The sequence below is a fragment of the Rutidosis leptorrhynchoides genome, chromosome 2, assembly GCF_046630445.1.
Source record: "Rutidosis leptorrhynchoides isolate AG116_Rl617_1_P2 chromosome 2, CSIRO_AGI_Rlap_v1, whole genome shotgun sequence".
NCBI classification, from domain to species: Eukaryota; Viridiplantae; Streptophyta; class Magnoliopsida; order Asterales; family Asteraceae; genus Rutidosis; species Rutidosis leptorrhynchoides.
The window spans coordinates 446,346,898-446,372,816 of NC_092334.1; the positions used below are offsets into that span (position 1 = coordinate 446,346,898).

At 33.3% G+C, this 25,919-nt stretch overlaps 2 protein-coding genes across 2 annotated transcripts; both read left to right on the forward strand.

Moving 5' to 3' along the window:
- The first annotated feature begins 4,436 nt into the window (after nt 1–4,436).
- On the forward strand, nt 4,437–5,512 carry LOC139889261 (uncharacterized). Its single transcript, XM_071872223.1, has 2 exons — nt 4,437–4,483; nt 4,846–5,512. The coding sequence occupies exons 1-2, from the start codon at nt 4,437–4,439 to the stop codon at nt 5,510–5,512; spliced, it is 714 nt and encodes a 237-aa protein (XP_071728324.1).
- Nucleotides 5,513–5,585: 73 nt separating this feature from the next.
- On the forward strand, nt 5,586–6,322 carry LOC139889262 (uncharacterized mitochondrial protein AtMg00810-like). Its single transcript, XM_071872224.1, has 2 exons — nt 5,586–5,722; nt 5,956–6,322. The coding sequence occupies exons 1-2, from the start codon at nt 5,586–5,588 to the stop codon at nt 6,320–6,322; spliced, it is 504 nt and encodes a 167-aa protein (XP_071728325.1).
- Nucleotides 6,323–25,919: the final 19,597 nt, after the last annotated feature.

Here is a 25,919-nt window from a genome sequence, read left to right on the forward strand (position 1 = left end):
CAATTTTGTTTGTTAGTATTCTGTTAGGGTTGTTATAGACGTTAATAACGGTTTAGATATTCAATCGTAGGCTAATTCATTTTGTAATTAGTTCAGTGAAATGAGAAATGAAAACTGTTCTCAACTTGTTTATGTAACCCTAATTCATCATTAATCTCAACTTACATGGTATCAGAACATATCAATGGTGTTTTAGTTCGTATGATTCTGTAGCAATGCATCTGCATTTACGAATTGTTGAATCGATTACATTTCTTCTTTTTTGTTTTCTTCGCTTCCGCATAAGTAATCGTGTCAATTTTAATTTTTCATCTTGAATCAAACTGATTATCAAAATCCTCTATTTCTTCATCCTTCTGAAAGTCGAGGCTCTCTAGAAGTTCAAGAGAAATTAACTGATGCACAAAATTATCGTGCATGGAAAAGGTCCGTTATAATTGCCTTGTCAACCAAACGAGAGACTAGATTCATAACTGGAACGATTATTAGATCTGTTGATGATGAATCTATAGGTGAGCAGTGGGATACTTGCAATAATATGGCAATAAGTTGGCTTATGAGTTATGTTTCCGATTCTATAGCTAAATTTATAATGTTCATTGGAACTGATGTTGAAATTTAGAGACAACTTGAACAGGATTTGTTTTAAGTAATGGATAATGGAAATATATATTACATATATAAATTTATTCACTGGAACAGTAGGGTATGTTGATTAATGACTACTACACCAAAAAAGAATGTTTGTGGGAAGAACTGGACTCTATGAGTCAATTGCCTATATTTGCAAATTTAACTCCCGAAGTTGTTAATTTCCTTGTTGTTTTCAATTAACAAAAGGAGGAGCAACACCTTTTTTTAGTTTCTTAATGGTTTGGATGAGCATTTTAGTTCTTTAAGAAGCCAGTTGTTGTTGATGAATCCATTACCAACTGTGGAAATTGCTTGTTCGATGTTTCAACAAGAGGAGTCTCAAAGAGAAATGTTCTCTAGCTTTAAAAATACTTCCCTTTACAACAAGTCAAATCAACCTGTTCAATCTGTGCAGCCTAATAAATGTTCAACATATGGACATAAGTGGCATCCACTAGAGAAATGTTGGGAAAATATTAGATATCCTGTTTGGCACTACAAGTATAAGTAAGAAATGTCAAAGAATCAAGGAAAAGTCAAACTACAAATACTAAACGTATTGCAGCTAATGTTCAATGCAATCATGTTGTTTTTACATCATAGCAGTTTGAATAACTTCCGAAAAGTCTTTGTCAAATGACTCAGTTTAGCTCACAGTGTAATGAAGATTCTGATAGGGAACTTGTACATCACTTTGTTGCACGTATATCTTCAAATCTTATTGTTTTAAATGGTTGGATATTGGACACTTGGAGTACAGATCACATGACTCCCATGTGTAATAATCTTGCTAAATTCAAAGTCATTATTCTGGAAACCGCAAATTAATCTAACAAATGGTGATTCTTCATTAATATCGCATATTGGTACTGTGAAGTTAAATAATGGCTTAACACTTAAAAATGTCCAGGTTGTTCCTGATTTCCATTTAGCCTGCTATATGTCCCTAAGTTGACTAAGGATAAGCCTTGTATTGTCATTTTCTATTCAGAATTTTATGTGATTCAGAACTTGACAACAAGGAAGGTCATGAGACTCAGTGAAAGGAAGGATGACTTGTACTAATTGGTTAATTTGCCTCTTCAACCAGTGGATAAAAGGGTAACCAATGTAACATCCCGCATTTTTCCGTTAAATTATTTTAACGCCCGTCTTTTTTTTTTTTTGATAATATCTTTCGTTATCTAAATTCGTATCTTTCGTTAACTAACGTTCTCAATATTTTCGTTATTCGATTATAACATCTCCCGTTTATTATCGCGTATTTAAATTAATTCGTTCGGTTAATTCTCGCACCCGCTTTAAACTTGAGGGACTAATCTTGGCACTTGGCCAAATTGTGGTAACTAGTCACCCACCACCACCACCACTCATTCATTTCTCACCTCCCATCCATTTTTCATACTTCCATCTTTTCTCTCTAATTCACAACATCATTCATTCATCATCTATTTCGATTCAAGCAAGCAAACATCAAAACAAATTACATATTCGTGATCCTCTCTTCATCCTCTACATTTTGGTACCAATTTCATCTCGTTTGGGTAACATTTCTAAAACTCTAGATTTCACGTTCTTAGTGTTTTTGACTTGAAATGGTGTTAATTAGTGTCTATGGCTCAAGTCTAACATGAATATGTGTTTGGTTTGCTCGATTTGTTGTTTTGAGTAACTAGCTTGAATATGAAAAATGAGTGTGCTTAATCTTGAATTTTGGAGGATTAAATGTTGATATTATGTTAAAGTTCATGTATTAAATGTGTTACTAGCATCATTAGCTTCAATTTGATGTGTTGGTTGATTTAGAAAAGCTTCAATTGCAAAATGGTTGAATTCATGAGTTTGGTTAGGGTTTGATGAACTTTAAAACGAACTTTTGACGCAATGAATGCTATGAAATGTTGTTAGTAAGTGTTTTGTTGTATTATATGTTTCATTACCTTCAAAACGGCGTATCGTATGTGTAAATTGGATTTCCGAGTCAAGAAATGCATTTTATGAGCTTGAAACTTTGATTTTGAACATTTAACGATCATTCGATGAGGTTTTTGTTTTTGTAAATGATGTTTTTGTTTGATGAAATGTGTTTAGTTGTATTCCTCGTCAAAATACCTTTCTAACGATATAAGATACATGTTTTGAATGTTTACGGTTCATAAGTTATGGTTGTTTGAAGTTGGATTCGTGCTTGAGTGTTCAAAAACTGCCAGACTTGTTGAACAGCCATATTGAGCGCCGCTCAGGGTCCTGGAGCACCGCTCCGGGCCCCGGCTGTCCAAAAATACGCATTTTTGTTTAATTCTAACCATGCTACGCACCCCCGATCAACATGAAACTTGGCCAACATGCTTATATATGATTAAAAACCTCAGAAAAATTGTCTGAGACCCGACCCGAACGTGTTGACTTTTTCGTTGACTTTGACCAAGTTTGACTTTTAGTCAAACTTAACAAAACACTTATGCAATCGTTCTAATCTTATTTTATACTTGATTCTTACATGAAACTTGACAACGTGATTCACATGCTATATAATCGAATCTTAACGAGCCATAGGACTAATTGAACACATTTCGCCCGACCTTGTGTCGTAACTGGTTAATTGATACAACTTACTTGTTTAGGTCAAGACTAAGAAACTTTCATGCACACCTTTACTTTGTGAAGTACTTTTATACTCGTGCGCTCGAGGTGAGATCTTAGTCCCACCTTTTCAATAACTTTTATACTTTTAAATCGTGGGCTGAGAAACATATACTTTGTATACATTTTATACGGTTTATACTCTTATACTTTGAACACAAATATGAAAGCAAAGATACGTACTAGTTAGAACAAAAATCCTCAAGTCCAATTATCATCAGTTACACTTGTAGGGTGTAAGCGTGAACTTATGTTGTGTGGCCATACGGGTTTGACGAACCCTCATTCGGATGAATGAAACGTATTTTTGGGAAATAGTGTAGGTTCTAACACTATATGCAGAGGTAAGATTCAGTTAAGCTTTGATAATTGGATGCTCGTGATACAAACACATCTTTTGAGATGTATACGCTTGATAATCGGTTTATACTAAATCTTGAGGTTCAAAAACATACTTTTACAAATACACATATGATTTCACCAACATTTTTCGTTGACATTTTTCTATATGTTTCTCAGGTTCATACTTGGCTACTTGACACATGCTTCCGCATACTTTGATATACTTGCTTGGAGTCAAGCATACATGCATACACTTGATTTACTTGCTTGGGGTCAAGCATACATACATACATACATATGCTATTGATAGCATTCGAGATTTACAACTATTATGTCGCAAATTATTTCATTTATACTTTATAACTTTTGTAAACTTAAACTTGTTTTCGAACCGTTTGGTAACTTAAAACTTTGTGAGTCCTGTACGTTTCAAATGAATGCGACATAATTTTGGTCAAACGAGTCTCATATAGGGACTATGACCACGTAATGGGACCTAAGTTAACGGCGCTGTCAATGACGATTTTGTCGGGTCGTTACAACCAAGCTGATGTCTTCCATACCCTATCCAAGCAATCTATTTTCTATAATACAAGGGACATGTGCCAATGTTAGTAAACTTGTAAACTCCTACAATTTGTGGGATCATAGATTAAGCCATGTTTCTAAGTCAAAGTTGAAACAAATTTTCTTGTATTTCTGATATTGTAGATAAGAACGGCAATGATGTATGTTTGACTTGTCCTATAGCAAAGTTTGTTAAGCTACCATATCAAATTAGAACAACTCATTGTCAGTCCATTTTTGGTTTAGTACATATGGATACATGGGGGCCCTATAAAGTTCTAACAGAAGGAAAATATAGGTATTTTTGGACAATTGTAGATGACTGCAGCAGGGCCACATGGACTTTTTTGCTTGTTAGAAAGAATGATACTTCAGTGTGTTTAAAACTTTCACGAAGTTTGTCAAAAGTCGGTTTAAAAACAAACTAAAAATGGTTAAGTTCATAATGCTCTTGAGTTTGTTAAAGAACAATTAGGTCCTTGTTTAGCAAAAAAATGAGCTATTCACCAAACTTCCTGTCCAGATAGGCCACAACAAAATGGCAGTGGAAACAAATCATAGGCATATCTTGGATACTGCTAGGGCATTATGATTACAAGCTAATCTTTTATTAAAATTTTGGGGTTATTGTGTAAGTACATCAGTATACTTGATTAACAGATTTTCATCACCAATTTTGAAGAATAAAAGTCCTTATGGCGTTTTATCAAATAAAGTTCCCAATTATGATCATTTGAAGGTGTTTGGTTGTTTAGCTTTAGCTAGTAATCCTAGTAGAAAAGTTGATAATTTCACCAACATAGGGGTACCTTGTGTATTTCTTGGCTATCCTTCTCAACAAAAAGGCTACAAGTTGTACATTCTTCTGACACATACAACATTTGTTTCTAGAGACGTTGTATTTCATGATCATATCTTAACTTTTTCAACTAAGAGTCTAGATAAATATCTATCTCCTATGCCAAATGTTCTACAGCCTGAAGTCAAATATCCATCTACTTATGATGTTGCTGGTTTTGATTCTGGTGATTCTGCACATACTAGCACTACTGGTAGTACTGAATCTGCTCAGCCTTCAACTTCCACATCGATTATAAGATCTAGTAGAATTGTTCAAACTCCAGAATGGCACAAGGATTATGTTTTGTCAAAAAATCCAAGAGCTAATCAAGTCTCTTCTCCAAGTCTAGCTCCCGAGTTCAAATCTTATATTGTTGCTCTTATGGCTCATTCTGATCCTACACATTTTCAAGAAGCAATAAATGATGTTGGATGGTGTAATGTTATGAATGATGAAATGACAGCATTGGAAGCTAATTATACATAAGAGGTTGCTAATTTACCAGAATGAAAGAAGGCAATCAGATGTCATTGGATATATAAAACAAAATTAAAAGCAGATGGTTCAATTGAAAGTAAAAAAGGTCAGGCTTGTTGTTCATGGAAATAGGCAAAGAAAAGTAGTAGACTATGCTGAAACATTTGCTCATGTAGCAAAAATGGTGACTGTTAGCTCACTTTTGGCTGTTGCTGCAATGTACATTTAGGACTTGTGTCAGATGGATGTATCTAATGCTTTCCTTCATGGTGATTTATTAGAAGAGGTATATATGAAGTTACCATTAGGTTATGTAGGAAAGGGGGAGTCTATATAAAAGTAAAAAGAGCTTAATCTGATAAAGTTTATAGACTAAATAAATTCATATATGGTGTAAAATAAGCACCTAGGTAATGGTTTGCAAAGTTGTTTAATGCTTTATTATCTTTTAGTTTTGAACAGTCCAATGCTGACTATTCTTTGTTTACAAAAAGAGATTCAGAACAGTTTACTGCAATTCTGGTGTATGTGGATGACTTGTCGATTACAGGCAATAGTCCAGTTCATATTGAAATCTTGAAAAGTCAACTGAACTCATCTTTTCAAATGAAATATTTGGGAACTGTTAGTTATTTTCTTGGACCCGAAGTGTCAAAATTAACTCAAGGAATTTTTATTTCTCAAAAAACGTATACCCCAGATTTATTAAAGAAAGCTGAAGTTATCAATATGAAACCTTACAAGTTGCCTTTGGATCAACATGTCAAACTTAATACAGATTTGGGGACACCTTTGTCTAATATAGAAATGTACAGGTAGTTTATTGGCGAATTGATTTATCTCACTATCACAGGACCTTGATATATGCTATAGTGTTCAATTGCTAAGTTAGTTCATGCATAACCCAAGCTCTGTTCATTTGCAGGCAGTCAAACATTTACTCAGGTATTTTTTTTACTTGCTCCAGATCAGGGTATAGATGCACAAAAACCGGATCCGGATTTAAAAAAACCGGACAAAAAAATCCGAATTTTTCCGAATCCGGTTCTCGGGGTCGGTTTTTTTCGGATTTTTTTCGGATCTCGACCGGATTTTTTTCGTACTAAGATCTTTGTCGGATTTTGATTTTTACCGGTTATATCTTTACCGGTTCGATTTTTATAACTTTTGAACAACAATAATATAATCAATATAAACAAAATGTATAACGCTTAAACAACTATAAATAATATAATTATAATTTATAATGCTTAACACTATAAATAATATAAATAACAACATTTTTATTCAAATGATTAACCACTATAGATAATATAAATAACAATAACAATACATTTATTTGAACGATACAAGTTACAACTATAAGTATACAAAAGTTAATACATTATTGAAGCTTCGGCATGACCATCACCCGATAATGTATTACGAGCAAAGTATATCGAGCTTCGGCATTGCCATCACCCATTATACATTACTTGTCTTGCCTTCGTCGTTCGTAATATTGTTCACTTGCTTCAAATTCGGGGTCATCAACCATAAATGTTCGTTGGTAATTTGTAATATATTCGTCCATGTTAATGGGATCATATTCACCTTCCTCCACTTCGGTCTCGGTATTTCCTTCGGTTGATGTAGGTGATAAGCCCGCTTCCATTTCTTCCATCTCTATAAAATCTTCAACGTCATTATCTAACGGACATTCTAATGACGTTTGACCTTGTATCCTATCTACCCCGTCCAAATAATCCTACAAACATACACATACTTCCACGGCTTGGGGGGGTAAGTCTTGACCTTCTTTCCGAAATAATTCGACCGCTAAGAGAAAAAGCCGATTCGGAAGCTACAGTTGAAGCTTGAACGGCTAATAAGTCACGAACCATAGCGGATATTATTGAATAGGTGTCTTCTTTTATTTTCCACCAAGCTAAAATGAAATGACTCGTCCATATGACTATAAACATAGTACGTTATTCATTGGTCCCATAGCGAGGTATTTGACCTCTATATGATACGTTTTTTAGAAAAATATTGCATTCGTTTCATAAAAAAAACACACCATTATTATACATAATGCACGTTTTAAACAAGTGGGCGATTATTTAAAAAATAATCCCCATGATACATCGGTTACCAAATACTACACACATGACATAACAGTCGAATATAATATATGACAAAGATTTTATTGAATGCAACACTTCATTTAAACAAAAGCATGAGACTCCATGCACAGCTTGCTCAGATTATGCAACAGCGAAAGACTTTCTTAAGGACCTGAGAATAAACATGCTTAAACAGTCAACACAAAGGTTGGTGAGATATATAGGTTTAGCATCGATATAAATATAGACCACAAGATTTCATAGTTATCAATATATGTACACTCGCAAGTGTATAAAAGTATTCTATAAGTTGTTGAGCGCTTCGATAACCATACTTAACAATTAATGTAGCATATTCCCTTTATTATGAAATCTCCCTACACTGTACCAAGTGTAGTAAAAACGAAATACTATGCAACCATTTACGATCCTAGAGCGACTAGCCCGGTTGGGGTTGTCAAACCTGATAGATCTATCAATAGGATTCGCGCTTACATGTTCTTACAATATGTAAATATTAGTTACCAAGCTATTAAGGAAGATATGCAAAGTGGTACAACTCAACGTAGAATATATTTTAAGTACTTGTGTCTATGGCGTAAAACATAAAATGCATGTATTCTCATCCCAGAATATTTTTAGAGTTTAAAAATGGGACTATATACTCACGGTAGTAAAAGTATATTAATAATAAGTTTTCAGCTTATTAAAAATATGGCCGTCGTCCTTGGATTCACGAACCTATAACAATAATAATTATTCAGATAATAATACGACAAATGAATAAAATAAAACAAGTTCATAGAATACTTATATATTAATTTTTAACATTTTTATGTTAGTAGTCCTTTGTTAGTAGTCCAAAATAGTCCGAAATGTCCAACAGTCCAATAATCGGTATATATATAATCTTACAATTACCCCACGACGTATTGTATACGTATTGTCTTTGCATCAATCCAGAGACATATTGTATACATATTGTCCTAGAATTTATCAAAACGTATTGTATACTTATTGTCTTAGGATTTATCAAAACGTATTGTATACTTATTGTCATGGAATGTACCAAGAATATTATTATACATATATACAATCACAGAATTAACCAAGATTATAATATTTTGTTATACTACTGATAACATATCCAAATATATATAGGATATAGGAAAAGTTAACAAGGATATGGTTAATATAGTTTTTATAATATAAATTTCGTCCATACAACGTAAATTTTAGCAGATTTTGTTTTGCTCGCCAAATATTCATTACAACTCCGTTTAAAGTGAATCAAGAAGCTATGGATTCATTAAGAAGTAAATTTTAAAAAACCAATTCAAAAAGTTCATCCCAAATAGTAATTGGTAGAGCTTTTACCTCTTTTTGTGTCGGTGGACAGATTTGAAAAAATCCCGGCATCCACCCGATATATGATTTTTGATAAAATACTTCCACTTTGTCTAAAATCATGAAAAAAATACTGGAAGTCTTATTTACATATATTAACATATTTCTAAAGTCTTAGCCTCGAACTCAAAGTCTAAGATAGGTTTTTAATTCCCAACCCAAAACAGCCCGCTTTTTACCGAATGGAGATTAAAGGTTATATGTTAAGTTTCAAGGTGTTCTTCATATATACAAGTTATAAGTGTAGGTTTTCCGTATGCCCGAGAGATATATCAAATTAATGTGGCTAACATGTTATGATCCAAGTCGGGTCATACCCAATAACAAGCTTACCGACACCTTATACGATTTAAACTTAACGATTGGTTCGTTAAATAAATTCGCGACACTTGGATTTTAGAAAATCGGGTTTCTGAAATATTATCACTTGGGATAAATTATTTGGATAATTTATATTTAATTATTTATTGGTTTAAATAATTAAGTTGTGTTATATTTTATAAAATGGTTTATAAAATTATTACAAGTAACAAATACATGTTTATTTTATGCAAGTTTTATAAAATAATTACAAGTTTTATAAAATAAATCTTGTTATAATATATATATATAGATGGTGTGTGCAGAATTTGAGTCTCCAAGAAATGCACCCATTCTTCTTACTTGTTACTTTTGATACAACACAATTCCAAGGCACATGCTTGACTCAATGACCAACATATTCTCACATGTATTCAAGGGAACATATACACACACTTGACTAGAGAATATAGAGTTAATTTTGAGTTAAAAAAGCTCTCTCAAAACTGCCTGCTGGTCGTGATTTTGGACAGCAGAAGGGGCAGTTTTAACTTGCAAAATCAAGTGATCAAGTGCTCTTAAATCCTAACCAAATCAAAGACAAAGGTGTTGGGATCATAGCTTGGGGTATGCAACACTTGAGGCTTCAAGTTAGAGGCTAAGTTCATCAATAAGTTCATCAACTTTCTGCTCAAATCAGTGTTGCTGCTGATTGGTTTATTCAAGTGCAAAAGAAGTGGTTTCAAGCTTGGATAGCAAGGTTAGAAAGGCTTAAAGGTTCAACCAACTCAAGGGTGTGTTGAAGCATTATTTCTTCATCATCTTCTTGCATCAAAACAGCCCTTAAACTTGGTTTAAGGAGGTATAAAACACTCTTCCTTCTCTTGTTAATATGTAAGCATAATGTTCACAACTTGATCCATGGGATTTAGCTTTAAATTGGTTAAAAGTTTAACAAGTAAAACTTGATAATTACACGCTTCTGATTATAATGATTCTTAAAAGGTTTTAAGACTTATGTAACTTGTTAAATCCCAACAATGGTATCTAGAGCCGAAGTTGTTGAAATATGCTTCGAATTGTTGTTTTAAACCCACTATATTTGCAATCTATGAACATGCATGAATGTAGATTGCAAAAACAAATGGGTTTGGGTGGGTTTATGATGAATGCCGAATTCAAAAGGGTCCAAAAGTGGGTTTGGGCTCTTCTATTTGGTTCATATTTGGTTGCATGTTAATGTTCACAATCTTAGCCTTGACCTTGTGTTGCATGCATGTATGTTTGGTTGATTTGTAATGTTATTTGGCTTGTAATATTATTCATTCATATGGCATGTAATAATTCATTCATTTGGCTATGTAATTTGTTTTACATTTGGTATGTAAAATAGAATAGGTTGTATTTTCATTTTCTAGATAAAAATGTATTAGGATACATATTTTGTAAAAATGAAGATACAAGATGATGAAGACTTGAAGAACACAAGGAGCATATGGATGCAAGGTTAAGTGGGAGATTTGAAATCTCCTACTTTGTATTATTACCCCTTAACCCGGTGACATTTGTTTTCGGCTAAACAAATGTCCACCAAAATGGCTAGATTGTGAACATACTTGTTTTGCATGTGTGGTTGTTTGTTTGTTTATTGTATTGTATGTTTGGTTGATACAATTAATCACAAGATAACAACAAGCAAAACGACAATTTAAATGGTTAAATTAGATGTATTAATGACATGCAAAATGACAATTTAATTGGTTAAATTAAAAGCAACTAAAGACGTTAATAAATGGTTATTAAGAACAAGAAAAGGATCACATATATATAAAATGGTTTATATCAAGTAATTGGCAAATTACAAGACATGAAAATGGTTTTTCATAAGTACCATACACTAAATGCATGTTGGTGTATGGCATAAAAGTTTTCTCAAACTAGAATTAATGAAAACTTAAAATCCCTTTTACAAACATGGTAAACAAGTTTAAACGCCATCCTATTGTATGACACTTAAAAATATTAGGGAACTTATAATGGGATAAAGGTCACCTAACTGTTATGAGCAAACTAATATGATTAAGGTAAATTTCGCACACTTGTGGGATAAAGGTCACCTAACCACTTGTATGCTGAATTTACAAGTCTATACAAGTAGGACGACTTGATTTGGGAATCATGAACTTAGGGTCACCGAAGCATGAGGAACAAATAGGCGTTGATGGGATAAATATGCCATGCAAAAGGATTGCATGATCCCATACTCTAGAAGTTGCAAATGGATTGCAATTGTCATTTATTGACTACCTAGCTAAATCAAATTGCGGGATAAAGGTCACCTAACCGAAATTTGGTTTACCGTTGGATTCTAGAATTTAATAGTTCAATTTGATTTAAAGGGTATTGAATGTTAAATTAAAATCGATACTTAAACGAACTTTGTTAATTTTGTAGATGGCCGCCAATAACAACAACAACATACCAAACGCACCACTTAACCTAAACAACCTATCATTAAGGTCTCTCTTAGAGAAAGACAAACTCAACCATACCAACTTTATGGATTGGTTCCGCAATCTTCGGATTGTCCTCAAACAAGAGGATAAAGCGTATGTACTTAAGGACCCCATTCCCGATCAACCGGATGAGGATGATGAGGAGGCAATGGCCTTTTACGATAAGTATTGCCGCGACTCCCTTCAAGTCTCATGCCTAATGCTTGGGACTATGATTCCCGAACTCCAAAAGGATTTCGAGCATCATAGTGCATACGACATGATAACGCAATTGAAGGAGATGTTCCTTCAACAAGCACGTGTCGAGCGTTTCGAGACCGTTCGGGCGCTACATGCTTGTCGTATGGATGATACCCAATCGGTTTCATCTTATGTGCTTAAGATGAAAAGCCTTATTGATCGTGCTAACCGTCTTAACCTAAACATATCAAATGAGTTAGCCACCGATCTTATCCTTAACTCCCTATCAAAAAGGTTTGATCAATTTGTAATTAATTACAATATGAATGGGATGGATAAAAGCATAGGTGAGCTTCACGGTATGCTTAGAACGGCGGAAACTAGCATGGGTAAAAGGGCTTTACCCGTGTTAGCAATCGATCAAGGTGGATCCAAAGGTAAGACCTCTAAGCCAAAGGTGGCTAAGAGAAAAGGACCCGCCTATCAAGGCAAAGGGAAGGGGAAGATGGTTACCCCAACCATCAACAAGGCTAAGAAGCAAAAGGTAGCTGAGAAGGCAAACCCCAAAGAAGACCCGTGTTTCGGTTGCGGTGAAATGGGTCACTGGAAGCGAAATTGCCCGGTCTATCTTAAGGAGTTGAAGGACAAGAGGGATGCAGGGCAAACCTCAGGTAACATATATATGGTATATATTGAGCTTAATATTACTTCTTCTAATACATGGGTATTAGACACAGGATGTGGAACTCATATTTGCAATTCTTTGCAGGGGTTCAAAAGAAGTGATCATATGGCGGGAACATCAAGTCTCTATATGGGCAATGGTGCAAAGGTGCATGTTAAAGCTCAAGGAGATTTTGTTTTGAAGCTTCCAAGCGAATTGGAACTTATTTTAGAAAATGTTTTGTATGCTCCGGATTTGTGTAGAAACATTATTTCTATTTCTCGCTTAAAACAATGTGGTTTTAATCTTAATTTTGTTAATGATGATATCCATGTTTATTTAGATAATGTATTCTATTTCAAGGCTTCGCCTTCAAATGGAATTTATGAATTGGTTCATGATGATGCATCATCTAGTAGCTCAATGTACCATACTAGCACCAAGAAACTCAAAAGGGATTTGAGTGATTCCTACTTATGGCATTGTCGCCTTGGTCACATAAACAAGAATCGTATGCATACACTTCAAAGGAATGGACTTTTGAAATCAAATGAAATGGACTCATTTGATGTATGTGAATCTTGTTTACAAGGCAAAATGACTAAAGCGCCTTTCAAAGGGACCTATGAAAGGGCTAAAGACTTATTGGGATTAATACATTCGGATGTATGTGGACCCTTTAAGCCCATGACTAGGAATGGTGAAAGATACTTCGTTACTTTCATTGATGACTTTAGTCGTTTCGGATATGTCTACTTATTAAGACACAAGGACGAAACGTTTGAAGCATTCAAAGAATATCAAAACGAAGTACAAAATCAACTCAATAAGACAATTAAGGTACTTCGTACCGACAGAGGAGGTGAATACCTAAGCGATGCTTTCCAAGATCATCTTAGGAGTTGTGGGATTATCTCACAACTTACTCCACCCGGAACACCCCAACTTAATGGAGTTTCCGAAAGGAGGAACCGAACCCTAATGGATATGGTTCGATCTATGATGGCTAGAAGCACATTACCTCTATCATTTTGGGGTTATTGTCTATGCTCCGTGGCTCGTATTTTAAATATGGCCCCAACCAAGAAAGTGGAACGAACACCTCATGAGATGTGGTTTGGAAAACCTCCATCTCTGTCATACTTAAAGGTATGGGGATGTGAAGCTTATCCTAAGCGTTACGTCCCTAATAAGTTGAATGCTCGATCCACGAAGTGTATCTTCATAGGATATCCCAAGGATAATATGGGATATTATTTCTATGATCCATCCGAGCAGAATGTATTTGTTGCTCGGAAGGCGGAATTCCTTGAAACTAAGTTCCTAATGGAAGGAAGTAGTGAAAGGAAGATAGATCTTGAAGAGGTTCAAGATCAAATAGATGATACACAATTGGTTGAAACTAGCACTCAACATGAAAATGTTGATAGTGATCAAATGGATGATCAAAATACACAAGACATTCGTAGATCTGGTAGGATTAGCAATCCTCCTGAGAGATATGGTTTTCTCATAGATGGTTGCTATACGGTTGATTTGGATGAACCAACAAACTACCAAGATGCTTTATCAAGGATTGATAAAGATAAATGGCAGGAAGCCATGAAATCTGAGATGCAATCCATGTATGACAACCAAGTTTGGGAACTTGTTACGCAACCTCCTGGCTCTAGGCTAGTTGATTGTAAATGGCTTTTCAAAATGAAAACCGACATACATGGAAACTTGGATACATACAAAGCTAGACTTGTAGCAAAAGGTTTCACTCAAACTCAAGGGATTGATTATGATGAAACTTTCTCGCCAGTGGCAATGCTAAAGTCTATTAGGATATTATTTGCCATTGCTGCTCACTATGACTATGAAATATGGCAAATGGATGTCAAAACCGCTTTCCTAAATGGATATCTTGAGGAAGATGTTTATATGGTACAACCCGAAGGTTTTGTTGATCCGAAAAATCCTAAAAAGGTATGCAAGTTAAAGAAATCAATCTACGGATTGAAACAAGCATCTAGAATGTGGAATCATCGTTTTAATGAAGAGGCAAAGAAATTTGGCTTCATTAAAAATGGTGATGAAGCTTGTGTATACAAGAAGGCTAGTGGGAGCTCTATAATGTTCCTTATGCTATATGTGGATGATATATTATTGTTTGGGAATGATATAACCACAATGCAAGAGGTCAAAACTTGGCTAAAAGGTTGCTTCTCCATTAAGGATCTTGGAGAAGCACAATACATATTGGGGATTGGGATCTATAGGAATAGATCCAAGAGATTGATAGGTTTAAGTCAAAGTACATACATTGACAAAATCTTGAAAAGGTTCAAGATGGAAAACTCTAAGAAAGGTTTGGTACCTATTCAAAGAGGAACCGTTCTCAGTTCATCTCAGTGTCCTACCACGAAAGATGAACAAGAGAGAATGAAGAAAGTCCCATACGCATATGCTATTGGGTCTATCATGTATGCAATGATATGTACTAGACCGGATGTGTCATGCGCTCTAAGCTTGACAAGTAGATACCAGAATAACCCAGGAAACAGTCATTGGATTGCTGTTAAAAGTATATTGAAATACCTTAGGAGGACTAAGGATATGTTTCTGATATATGGGTCTGGTGAGGAGGAACTCGCTGTAAAAGGTTACGTGGACGCGAGTTTCCAAACTGATCGAGATGATTCTCGATCACAATCCGGTTATGTCTTCACATTAAATGGAGGTGCGGTCTCTTGGAAGAGTTCAAAACAGGATGTTGTTGCATTATCCACTACAGAGTCAGAGTACATTGCCGCCTCATTGGCAGCTCAGGAAGCTGCATGGATGAAGAAATTCATCGACGACTTAGGAGTGGTCCCTACCATTCAAGACCCTCTTGAGATCTTTTGTGACAACGAAGGTGCGATTGCTCAAATCAAGGAACCTCGTGCTCACCAAAAGACCCGTCACATTGAGCGGAGATTCAACTACATAAGGGATGAAGTTGAAAAAGGAAAGATATGTATTCGTAAAGTTCACACAGATCTAAATATAGCGGATCCACTCACGAAGCTCTTACATGGTGCAAAACATCAAGGGCATGTTAGTGCATTAGGACTTCGATATTCTAGTGATTGGTCATGATCTGTTTTAAGTATTGTAACGGAATGAAATTGTTCAAACTCATTAATATAATTATGGTATTAATTTATTTTGAGTTATGTTCCTATTTTGCATATTTTATCCATGAATAAGTAATTATTCTAAATTCCGTAGTCGATCATGTTTGTGGGAGCAAATGTGAGGTTTAGACTATTATGAACTCGGATTGATATACATTCACGGGATGAATGTGGTGCAAGGTTGCAACCAAGGTTCATAGATATTTGTAGGATACAAATATTGGAAGACCCGCCCTCAAGACTTACTAAATGGAGCCTTTGTGGTTGATCACATGTAATCTTGAGTAAAGGCGAATATCATTGTATCCTCTGACCTGAGATACATATTGAGTTCGGACATTCACTAAGTATTGTGCCTTGATTCTTTCCTTCACTATTCTGAAATATGGTAGTTCATAAGGAAGAGCTCAGGCATAATACAAGGTGTATATTTAGGACGTATGTAGTCAAGATGGAATTTGTCCCTCTTATTCGTTGAGAGTCAGATGTCTAAGGCCTGATAAAGTTAAATCTAGAAGAGAGTGATCACTCTATGTCTCTTGGATTTAACATGACATCTAGGATGAAAGGATATAATGAAAAGATTCACCTATTCATATTCGAGATGGGAACTCGAAAGGGATGATGTTATTGAATGGCACAAAGTCATAACATGTTGGGGGTGATGGACGGTAGTTAGGTGGTATCCATCACTTACATTAATTTCTTATGTTTCTCATGCAAGTGGGAGATTGTAGGTTTTCCGTATGCCCGAGAGATATATCAAATTAATGTGGCTAACATGTTATGATCCAAGTCGGGTCATACCCAATAACAAGCTTACCGACACCTTATACGATTTAAACTTAACGATTGGTTCGTTAAATAAATTCGCGACACTTGGATTTTAGAAAATCGGGTTTCTGAAATATTATCACTTGGGATAAATTATTTGGATAATTTATATTTAATTATTTATTGGTTTAAATAATTAAGTTGTGTTATATTTTATAAAATGGTTTATAAAATTATTACAAGTAACAAATACATGTTTATTTTATGCAAGTTTTATAAAATAATTACAAGTTTTATAAAATAAATCTTGTTATAATATATATATATATATATATATATATATATAGATGGTGTGTGCAGAATTTGAGTCTCCAAGAAATGCACCCATTCTTCTTACTTGTTACTTTTGATACAACACAATTCCAAGGCACATGCTTGACTCAATGACCAACATATTCTCACATGTATTCAAGGGAACATATACACACACTTGACTAGAGAATATAGAGTTAATTTTGAGTTAAAAAAGCTCTCTCAAAACTGCCTGCTGGTCGTGATTTTGGACAGCAGAAGGGGCAGTTTTAACTTGCAAAATCAAGTGATCAAGTGCTCTTAAATCCTAACCAAATCAAAGACAAAGGTGTTGGGATCATAGCTTGGGGTATGCAACACTTGAGGCTTCAAGTTAGAGGCTAAGTTCATCAATAAGTTCATCAACTTTCTGCTCAAATCAGTGTTGCTGCTGATTGGTTTATTCAAGTGCAAAAGAAGTGGTTTCAAGCTTGGATAGCAAGGTTAGAAAGGCTTAAAGGTTCAACCAACTCAAGGGTGTGTTGAAGCATTATTTCTTCATCATCTTCTTGCATCAAAACAGCCCTTAAACTTGGTTTAAGGAGGTATAAAACACTCTTCCTTCTCTTGTTAATATGTAAGCATAATGTTCACAACTTGATCCATGGGATTTAGCTTTAAATTGGTTAAAAGTTTAACAAGTAAAACTTGATAATTACACGCTTCCGATTATAATGATTCTTAAAAGGTTTTAAGACTTATGTAACTTGTTAAATCCCAACAATAAGTTCTTATATTAACTTAATATAACATCATAATACATATAAATAAGTGTTATTAGAGTTAAGTTAAAAAGATTAGATTAGTTTTTCAAACAAGCTTGGTGTTCACCAAAACAAGTTCTAGTTTTTACAAGTTTTATAAGTATAATAAGAAATAAGATAGCAACTATACAAGGAATTGAACAAGGATTTTGAGAAGTATTTTACCTTGATTATGAAGAGAAAAGTTGCTGAGATTAAAGTATGATATGAGAGCATTCAAGTGTGTGTTTTTAGTTTAAGAAAATGTGGAGTAAAAATGAGTTAAAATGGTCCTTATTTATAAGCTTATAATTTTGGCTTTTAGTGAAAATATCTAAGATAAGTTAAATTGTATTAAGTCATGCATGACATATTAAATTGATTAGGTCATGGATGACATATTACACAAATAAATGCAGATTTCTATTGGTATATACCAATAGTAAATACTTCTAGAAGCTGTGTATAATACGGGTAAAAATACCGTATGAATGCGAGTAGAATTCTTTGAGAAAATTGAACGGAAATACGAGTATAGCTATCCTTTATATGTATTGGTATATTATAAAGTGTATTCAATACTTGTAAGGATGTGCTTACACTCGTAATACATTATATGTAAATACATTTTAACATAAGTTAATTATGTCGTTTAAATATATATATATATATATATATATATATATATATATATATATATATATATATATATATATATATATATATATATATATTGTTTGAAAACTCTTTAAATTAGTAGTATGAAAATATATATATATATATAATACTTTGTTAATATACTTAATGAGATATTTAATTATCATATTTTTAAGTTAAATATATATAAATCCATATATATACACAATAATTAAACAATTAAACAATTAAATAAAGTTATGACGTTCGTGAAACGTCGGAATAAAAGGGTGACCAAAAGCTTGTGTAAAACTCTTTTCGGAGGTTCAAGATTTATTAAAATTCATTGCTTATCAAGTCGGAATTATATAAAGATTAAGTTTAAATTTGGTCGGAAATTTCCGGGTCGTCACAGTACCTACCCGTTAAAGAAATTTCATCCCGAAATTTGATCGAGGTCGTCATGGCTAACAATAAGAATGTTATTATGAAGAATATAAGTTGATTCATAGGGTTTTATCATGATTGAGAAATATGGATAAAATAATTTGATTACTCGAAACGTATGAGTGAAGCTATCGTAAAAGAGTGAAATGAGAAAATAGGGATTCGTCTTATCTTTTGACGTCATCACGGTTGATCTCCGGATTAAAGAAAATCTTTGTAATCTATATAAGATTTGATTCTTCGGCGATTAAGGAAATTATGATCCTCTTCGATTTAATGCAATAATCTGTCTCGATTTCTCTGTCGGATATTTTACTATAAATCAACCTCCTACGTTTCCTTATTTCCACATCTCCCATCTTTTATACTTTCTTCCTTTCTTCGTACTTCCAAAACATTCGTCAATATGCTCCATCCAGTTTTAATTCTTGATATATTCTTGACTATCACATCTGTCATTCTTCTTTTTCATCTTCCACCGAAGGAATCCATTAATTTCTACTATGCTCTTAGGTTTATAGTGTTCTTAGTTTTCCCGTGTCTTTATATTGCTATACGCATCGATATACAAGGTTTGTAATTTCTGCGTTGTCTTCGTGCTTATATTTTTCCTTATATTTTGGAGTTTCATGCTTCCATCTTCTTTTCCCGACTTCAAGTCAAGAGGATAATGGTCTAGAATTCATAGATATGAAATTTGGATTGAACATAGCTAATGCTCTAAGAGAGAAATTGTAATAGCACAATTTGACTTATGAAATTACCAGAATCCAAAGGAAAAGATAGAACTATCAATAGAATATATTCTTGATATGTTTAGAGATTAGATTGAATGTAAGAGTCATGTAACATGGCACATGATGATGTTATGGTCTGTGAATCATTACGTTCCATTTAGAAACTCAGCATGACTTACTGTAATATAATCACGTTGATCAAGTGTCATTATATTATACTGACTCATGCTTCAGTTCCCAACATTACTTCAAAAACATTCATACTTTACACTTAGTGGTTTCAGATATTTAGAAACTAAAACAGTTTTCTTTATGATGTGATACAGATAACGCGAAGGAATAAATTATTTCAGATAAGAATGGTTATGAAAATATCTTCAGAAATATAAAGGATATTTATAATGGAAGATACGATGATATCTTAGAATATTTAAGATAAGAGGATGATGAAGAATATTGACCGCAAGGGTTTTAGAGTAAGGAGCAAGGTATTTGCTAAGGATTTTAGCAGACATCGAATCATTTAGATTCTTTGAAGGTAGATTTCGTCCTTGTGATTTGTCCACAGCCTCCTTCAGGGTTTGCTCAATCCGTTTTCCAGTTCCAAACCATCTCTTTTCTGTGCTTTGCTAACACAATATTCTTTATCATCAACTTTTGACTGTTACGATTGTCTACAGTTTCTTCTGCTTCATTCAGCTTTTTCAAAACTTCATAGTACTGATTCGTAGGCTAAAGTGCTATTTCAGATTTCAGAATTATAATTCCAGGAAATAACGTTATATGTATATGCAGAAATGATGTGAGATTCAAGAATAATTATTGATGCTTCCTGGGGTTTGGTATGACAATTATTGTTACAAGATGTAGATGGGTACATGACAAGGTTTTATAGTGATCTTTCAGAGAGATTTAAGTCAAAGAGCAATAAAGTTGCTACTACTAATGTGGTGAAATATAAAAGGTTCTCCAGTAACGATGGCAAAAAGACAACGTATATATCAAGGTTATAATAAGGCTACTCTGGATGAAAAGTCGAAGTTGTCTTTTTGGAGCTGTGATAAAATTCGCTATTTTGAAAAGGGATTGTAAAGTTATTCTGGGTAGTAATAATGCTAAAGGATCTGACACGGATACGTGTTGAACCTTTGCTTAGGTTCAAGTGTCCTCCGAATGCATATCTATATGCATATATTCTTCGTATGTATCGTGTGATTGGTTCATTCTCTCGATTGTTCCTTAGTTGAGATGTTTTCAAGAATTTTGAAGGGTTTAGACGCAGGTTGTCATCGTCAATATCCGTATAATGAATTCGTCGTGAATCTTGAATGATACGAATATCTTTATGAGTTTTGTGAATGAAAGTGATGTTCTAGTATAGTTTGAATTTAAAGTATGATTTTGAAGGATGTAGGAATCTAACAGTGATGTTATCTGTTTAATCTTGACTTGAATTCTGATCTGTCAAAACCAGAATATGTAATTGAATTTGAATGAGAATGGTTGTTCTGGTTTCTATGAAAGAATGTATATTGTTGTGAAAGTAGTGAGTATGGTTAATGATTATTGAATCAGAATTGAAGAATGTACAGTATAACATATTAATTGTGAATTTGTATATTTCTCAGGTATTACCTACCCGTTAAAGTTTCACAAGTAATATTTTGTAAAAGAGAATTTTTATTACAGTCTTTATGAAAATATATGTTTTTATATTTTCTGCAGATGTAATATAGATTTAATGAGTTAATATACTATTAAATTCATTTGATTTTTGCCGGAGCTAGAATGAATAGCCCCTAAAACTTTAGAGATTACATAATTTTTGCGGAGTATTTCTTCAACGTAAATGAAATTACGAATCAATACTTCATTATTCATTTTTATTGATATTTCCTCGGTGATTGATGTTGTTGTTCGTAGAATTCTTGTGAATTTCGCAAGACACGAATGACGTTTTCTAGAAAGTTTCGAGTACATTGAAAATGAAAGTGTGAAATCTAACACGTACTCGAACAATACACTTGATTTATTATGAAATGGAATCTATTGAGTTGAAGCAGAGATTATAATTAATGATTGTTAAGTCATTAACGAAGGATGTACATCATAGCATATTAGTAATATGAATTAACCGAGTAGTATCTACCCTTTAACATTCACACGTAATAGCTTAGTACGAAAAGATATATTGTGGTTTAAAAACTCATATATATATATATATATATATATATATATATATATATATATATATATATATATATATATATATATATATATATATATATATAAAATATACATATAAATTTTTCAGATGGAATGAGTTAATACTTCATAACTCGTTGATACAATATGCTCGTTGTTGATTTGTGATGATGTCGGTGATTATGGAACTGACGGAGCTTGTGATGTTGTAGGTGCTACTGGTACTGGTGATGATGTCGGTACTGCTGGTGCTGCTTGTATAACAAGTCTATTTTGTAACGCACGCACCATTCCTGTCAGGGTTTCTATTCTCCCCTCTATCATCTCTATCCATCCACTCATCTTGATTTACGGTTATGATTAGAATAAATAATTTCTAAAACTTTAGAGATTACATAATCACTTTAGAATATTTCTCCGATGAAATTATGAATCAATACTTCATCGTTTGATTTTATTGGTATTCCTATCTATATGACGTATGACGTTGATGCTCGTGGGACAGATTGTGATGTTGGGGCTTGCGACACGGATGTTGGTGGTGGTGGTAATGGTACTGTTGGTGTTGATGCGGGTGGTACAGTTGGTGTTTGTGGGGCTTGTGATGCTTGTAAGTTCTGCATCATATTCTCCAAAGCCACCACTCTAGCACGAAGCTCGTTGACTTCTTCTAGTACACCGGGATGATTGGCGGTTGGAACGAGTGGATGAATAAGATCTAGAAGTTTAGATAATATATAATCGTGGCGGGATACTCTGGAAATGAGGGTGAAAATGGTGTTTCGGACTGGTTCGTCGGTAAGTGCTTCAGGTTCTTCGCCGAGAGGGAAATTTGGTGGGTGGAAAGGATCGCCTTCTTATCATCTCCATTGACTGAGTCGGCTACGAACCCATCCCCAATCCATCCAGAAGAGATGATGGCTAATCGATTGATCCATTCCGGTTACACTGCTTTCGGAGCTCAGGTGAATATCCATATCGGAATAGCTGTCGGAATCCGATGAACTTGAACCGGTTGAAGGATCCATCTTGTACAGAGTAGGGAAAAGATTTTTGAAATGAAATAAATTATAGGACTAGTTTGGTATTCCTTAATACATAATTTACATATGTATTTATAATACCAGAATCCCATAAGTTACGGAGGATTTTATGAAAGATGCTAGACAGAGTTTACTGTAATAGATATGCTTAAGATATAAAATTTGTCTATACACTATCTATACAATAAATGCAGTAAGAAGCGTCTAGACTTGAAATGATAAGCAAATAATTTCCGACAAGAAATGATAAGCAAAACTTTTGACATGTAGACATGGCAGAAGTCCAGACTCACTAATGCATCCTAACAACTATCAGTTAGACACACTAATGCAAGACCTGGTTCGCTAAACCACCGCTCTGATACCAACTAAAACGACTCGTCCATATGACTATAAATGCAGTACGTTATTCATTGGTCCCATAGTGAGGTATTTGACCTCTATATGATACGTTTTTTAGAAAAATATTGCATTCGTTTCATAAAAAAAACACCGTTATTATACATAATGCATGTTTTAAACAAGTGGGCGATTATTTAAGAAATAATCCTCATGATACATCGGTTACCAAATACTACACACATGACATAACAGTCGAATATAATACATGACAAATATTTTATTGAATGCAACACTTCATTTAAACAAAAGCATGAGACTCCATGCACAGCGTGCTCAGATTATGCAACAGCGGAAGACTTTCTTAAGGACCTGAGAATAAACATACTTAAACAGTCAACACAAAGGTTGGTGACATATATAGGTTTAGCATCGATATAAATATAGACCACAAGATTTCATAGTTATCAATATATGTACACTCGCAAATGTATAAAAGTATTCTATATGTTGTTGAGCGCTTCGGTAACCATACTTAACAATTAATGTAGCATATTCCCTTTATTATAAAATCTCCATACACTGTACCAAGTTTAGTAAAAATGAAGTACTATGCAACCGTTTACGATACTAGAGCGACTAGCCCGGTTGGGGTTGTCAAACTCGATAGATCTATCAATAGGATTCGCGCTTACATGTTCTTACAACATGTAAATATTAGTTACCAAGCTATTAGGGAAGATATGCAAATTGGTACAACTCAACGTAGAATATATTTTAAGTACTTGTGTCTATGGCGTAAAACATAAAATGCATGTATTCTCATCTCAAAATATTTTTAGAGTTTAAAAATGGGAATATATACTCACGGTAGTAAAAGTATATTAATAATAAGTTTTCAGCTTATTAAAAATATGGCCGTCGTCCTTGGATTCACGAACCTATAACAATAATAATTATTCAGATAATAATACGACATATGAATAAAATAAGACAAGTTCATAGAATACTTATATATATTAATTTTTAACATTTTTATGTTAGTAGTCCTTTGTTAGTAGTCAAAATAGTCCGAAATGTCCAACAGTCCAATAATCGGTATATATATAATCTTAGAATTACCCCACGATGTATTGTATACATATTGTCGTTGCATCAATCCAGAGACGTATTGTATACATATTGTCTTAGAATTTATCAAAACGTATTGTATACTTATTGTCTTAGGATTTATCAAAACGTATTGTATACTTATTGTCATGGAATTTACCAAGAATATTATTATACATATATACAATCACAGAATTAACCAAGATTATAATATTTTGTTATACTACTGATAACATATCCAAATATATATAGGATATAGGAAAATTTAACAAGGATATGGTTAATATAGTTTTTATAATATAAATTTCGTCCATACAACGTAAATTTTAGCAGATTTTATTTTGCTCGCCAAATATTCATTACAACTCCGTTTAAAGTGAATCAAATTGCTATGGATTCATTAAGAAGTAAATTTTACAAAACCAATTCAAAAAGTTCATCCCAAGTAGTAATTTTTAGAGCTTTACCCTCTTTTGTGTCGGTGGACAGATTTGGAAAAATCCCGGCATCCACCCAATATATGATTTTTGATAAAATACTTCCACTTTGTCTAAAATCATGAAAAAAATACTGAAAGTCTTATTTATATATATTAAAATATTTCCAAAGTCTTAGCCTCGAACTCAAAGTATAAGATAGGTTTTTGATTCCCAACCCAAAACTGCCCGCTTTTTACCGAATGGAGATTAAAGGATATATGTTAAGTTTCAAGGTGTTCTTCATATGTACAAGTTATAAGTTCTTATATTAACTTAATATAACATCATAATACATATAAATAAGTATTATTAGAGTTAAGTTAGAAAGATTAGATTAGTTTTTCAAACAAGCTTGGTGTTCATCAAAACGAGTTCTAGTTTTTACAAGTTTTATAAGTATAATAAGATAGCAACTATACAAGGAATTGAACAAGGATTTTGAGAAGTATTTTACCTTGATTATGAAGAGGAAAGTTGCTGAGATTAAAGTATGATATGAGAGCATTCAAGTGTGTGTTTTTAGTTTAAGAAAATGTGGAGTAAAAATGAGTTAAAATGGTCCATATTTATAAGCTTATAATTTTGGCTTTTAGTGAAAATATCTAAGGTAAGTTAAATTGTATTAAGTCATGCATGACATATTAAATTGATTAGGTCATAGATGACATATTACACAAATAAATGCATATTTCTATTGGTATATACCAATAGTAAATACTTCTAGAAGCTGTGTATAATACGAGTAAAAATACCGTAATGAATGCGAGTAGAATTCTTTGAGGAAATTGAACGGAAATGCGAGTATAGCTATCATTTATATGTATTTCTATATTATAAAGTGTATTCAATACTTGTAAGGATGTATTTACACTCGTAATATATTATATGTAAATACATTTTAACATAAGTTAATTACGTCGTTTAAATAGTAATATATATATTGTTTGAAAACTCTTTAAATTAGTAGTATGAAAATATATATATATAATACTTTGTTAATATACTTAATGAGATATTTAATTATCATATTTTCAAGTTAAATATATATAAATCCATATATATACACAATAATTAAACAATTAAACAATTAAATCAAGTTATAACGTTCGTGAATCGTCAGAATAAAAGGGTGACCAAAAGCTTGTATAAAACTCTTTTCGAAGGTTCAAGATTTATTAAAATTCATTGCTTATCAAGTCGGAATTATATAAAGATT

Bases quoted from the DNA above. Each gene is read 5' to 3' on its own strand.
- LOC139889261 (XM_071872223.1), top strand. From the start codon at position 4,437: ATGGATACATGGGGGCCCTATAAAGTTCTAACAGAAGGAAAATATAG. The intron at 4,484-4,845 runs GTATTTTTGGAC...CTTGATTAACAG, and splicing joins CTAACAGAAGGAAAATATAG to ATTTTCATCACCAATTTTGA.
- LOC139889262 (XM_071872224.1), top strand. From the start codon at position 5,586: ATGGTTCAATTGAAAGTAAAAAAGGTCAGGCTTGTTGTTCATGGAAAT. The intron at 5,723-5,955 runs GTACATTTAGGA...ATTATCTTTTAG, and splicing joins CTTTTGGCTGTTGCTGCAAT to TTTTGAACAGTCCAATGCTG.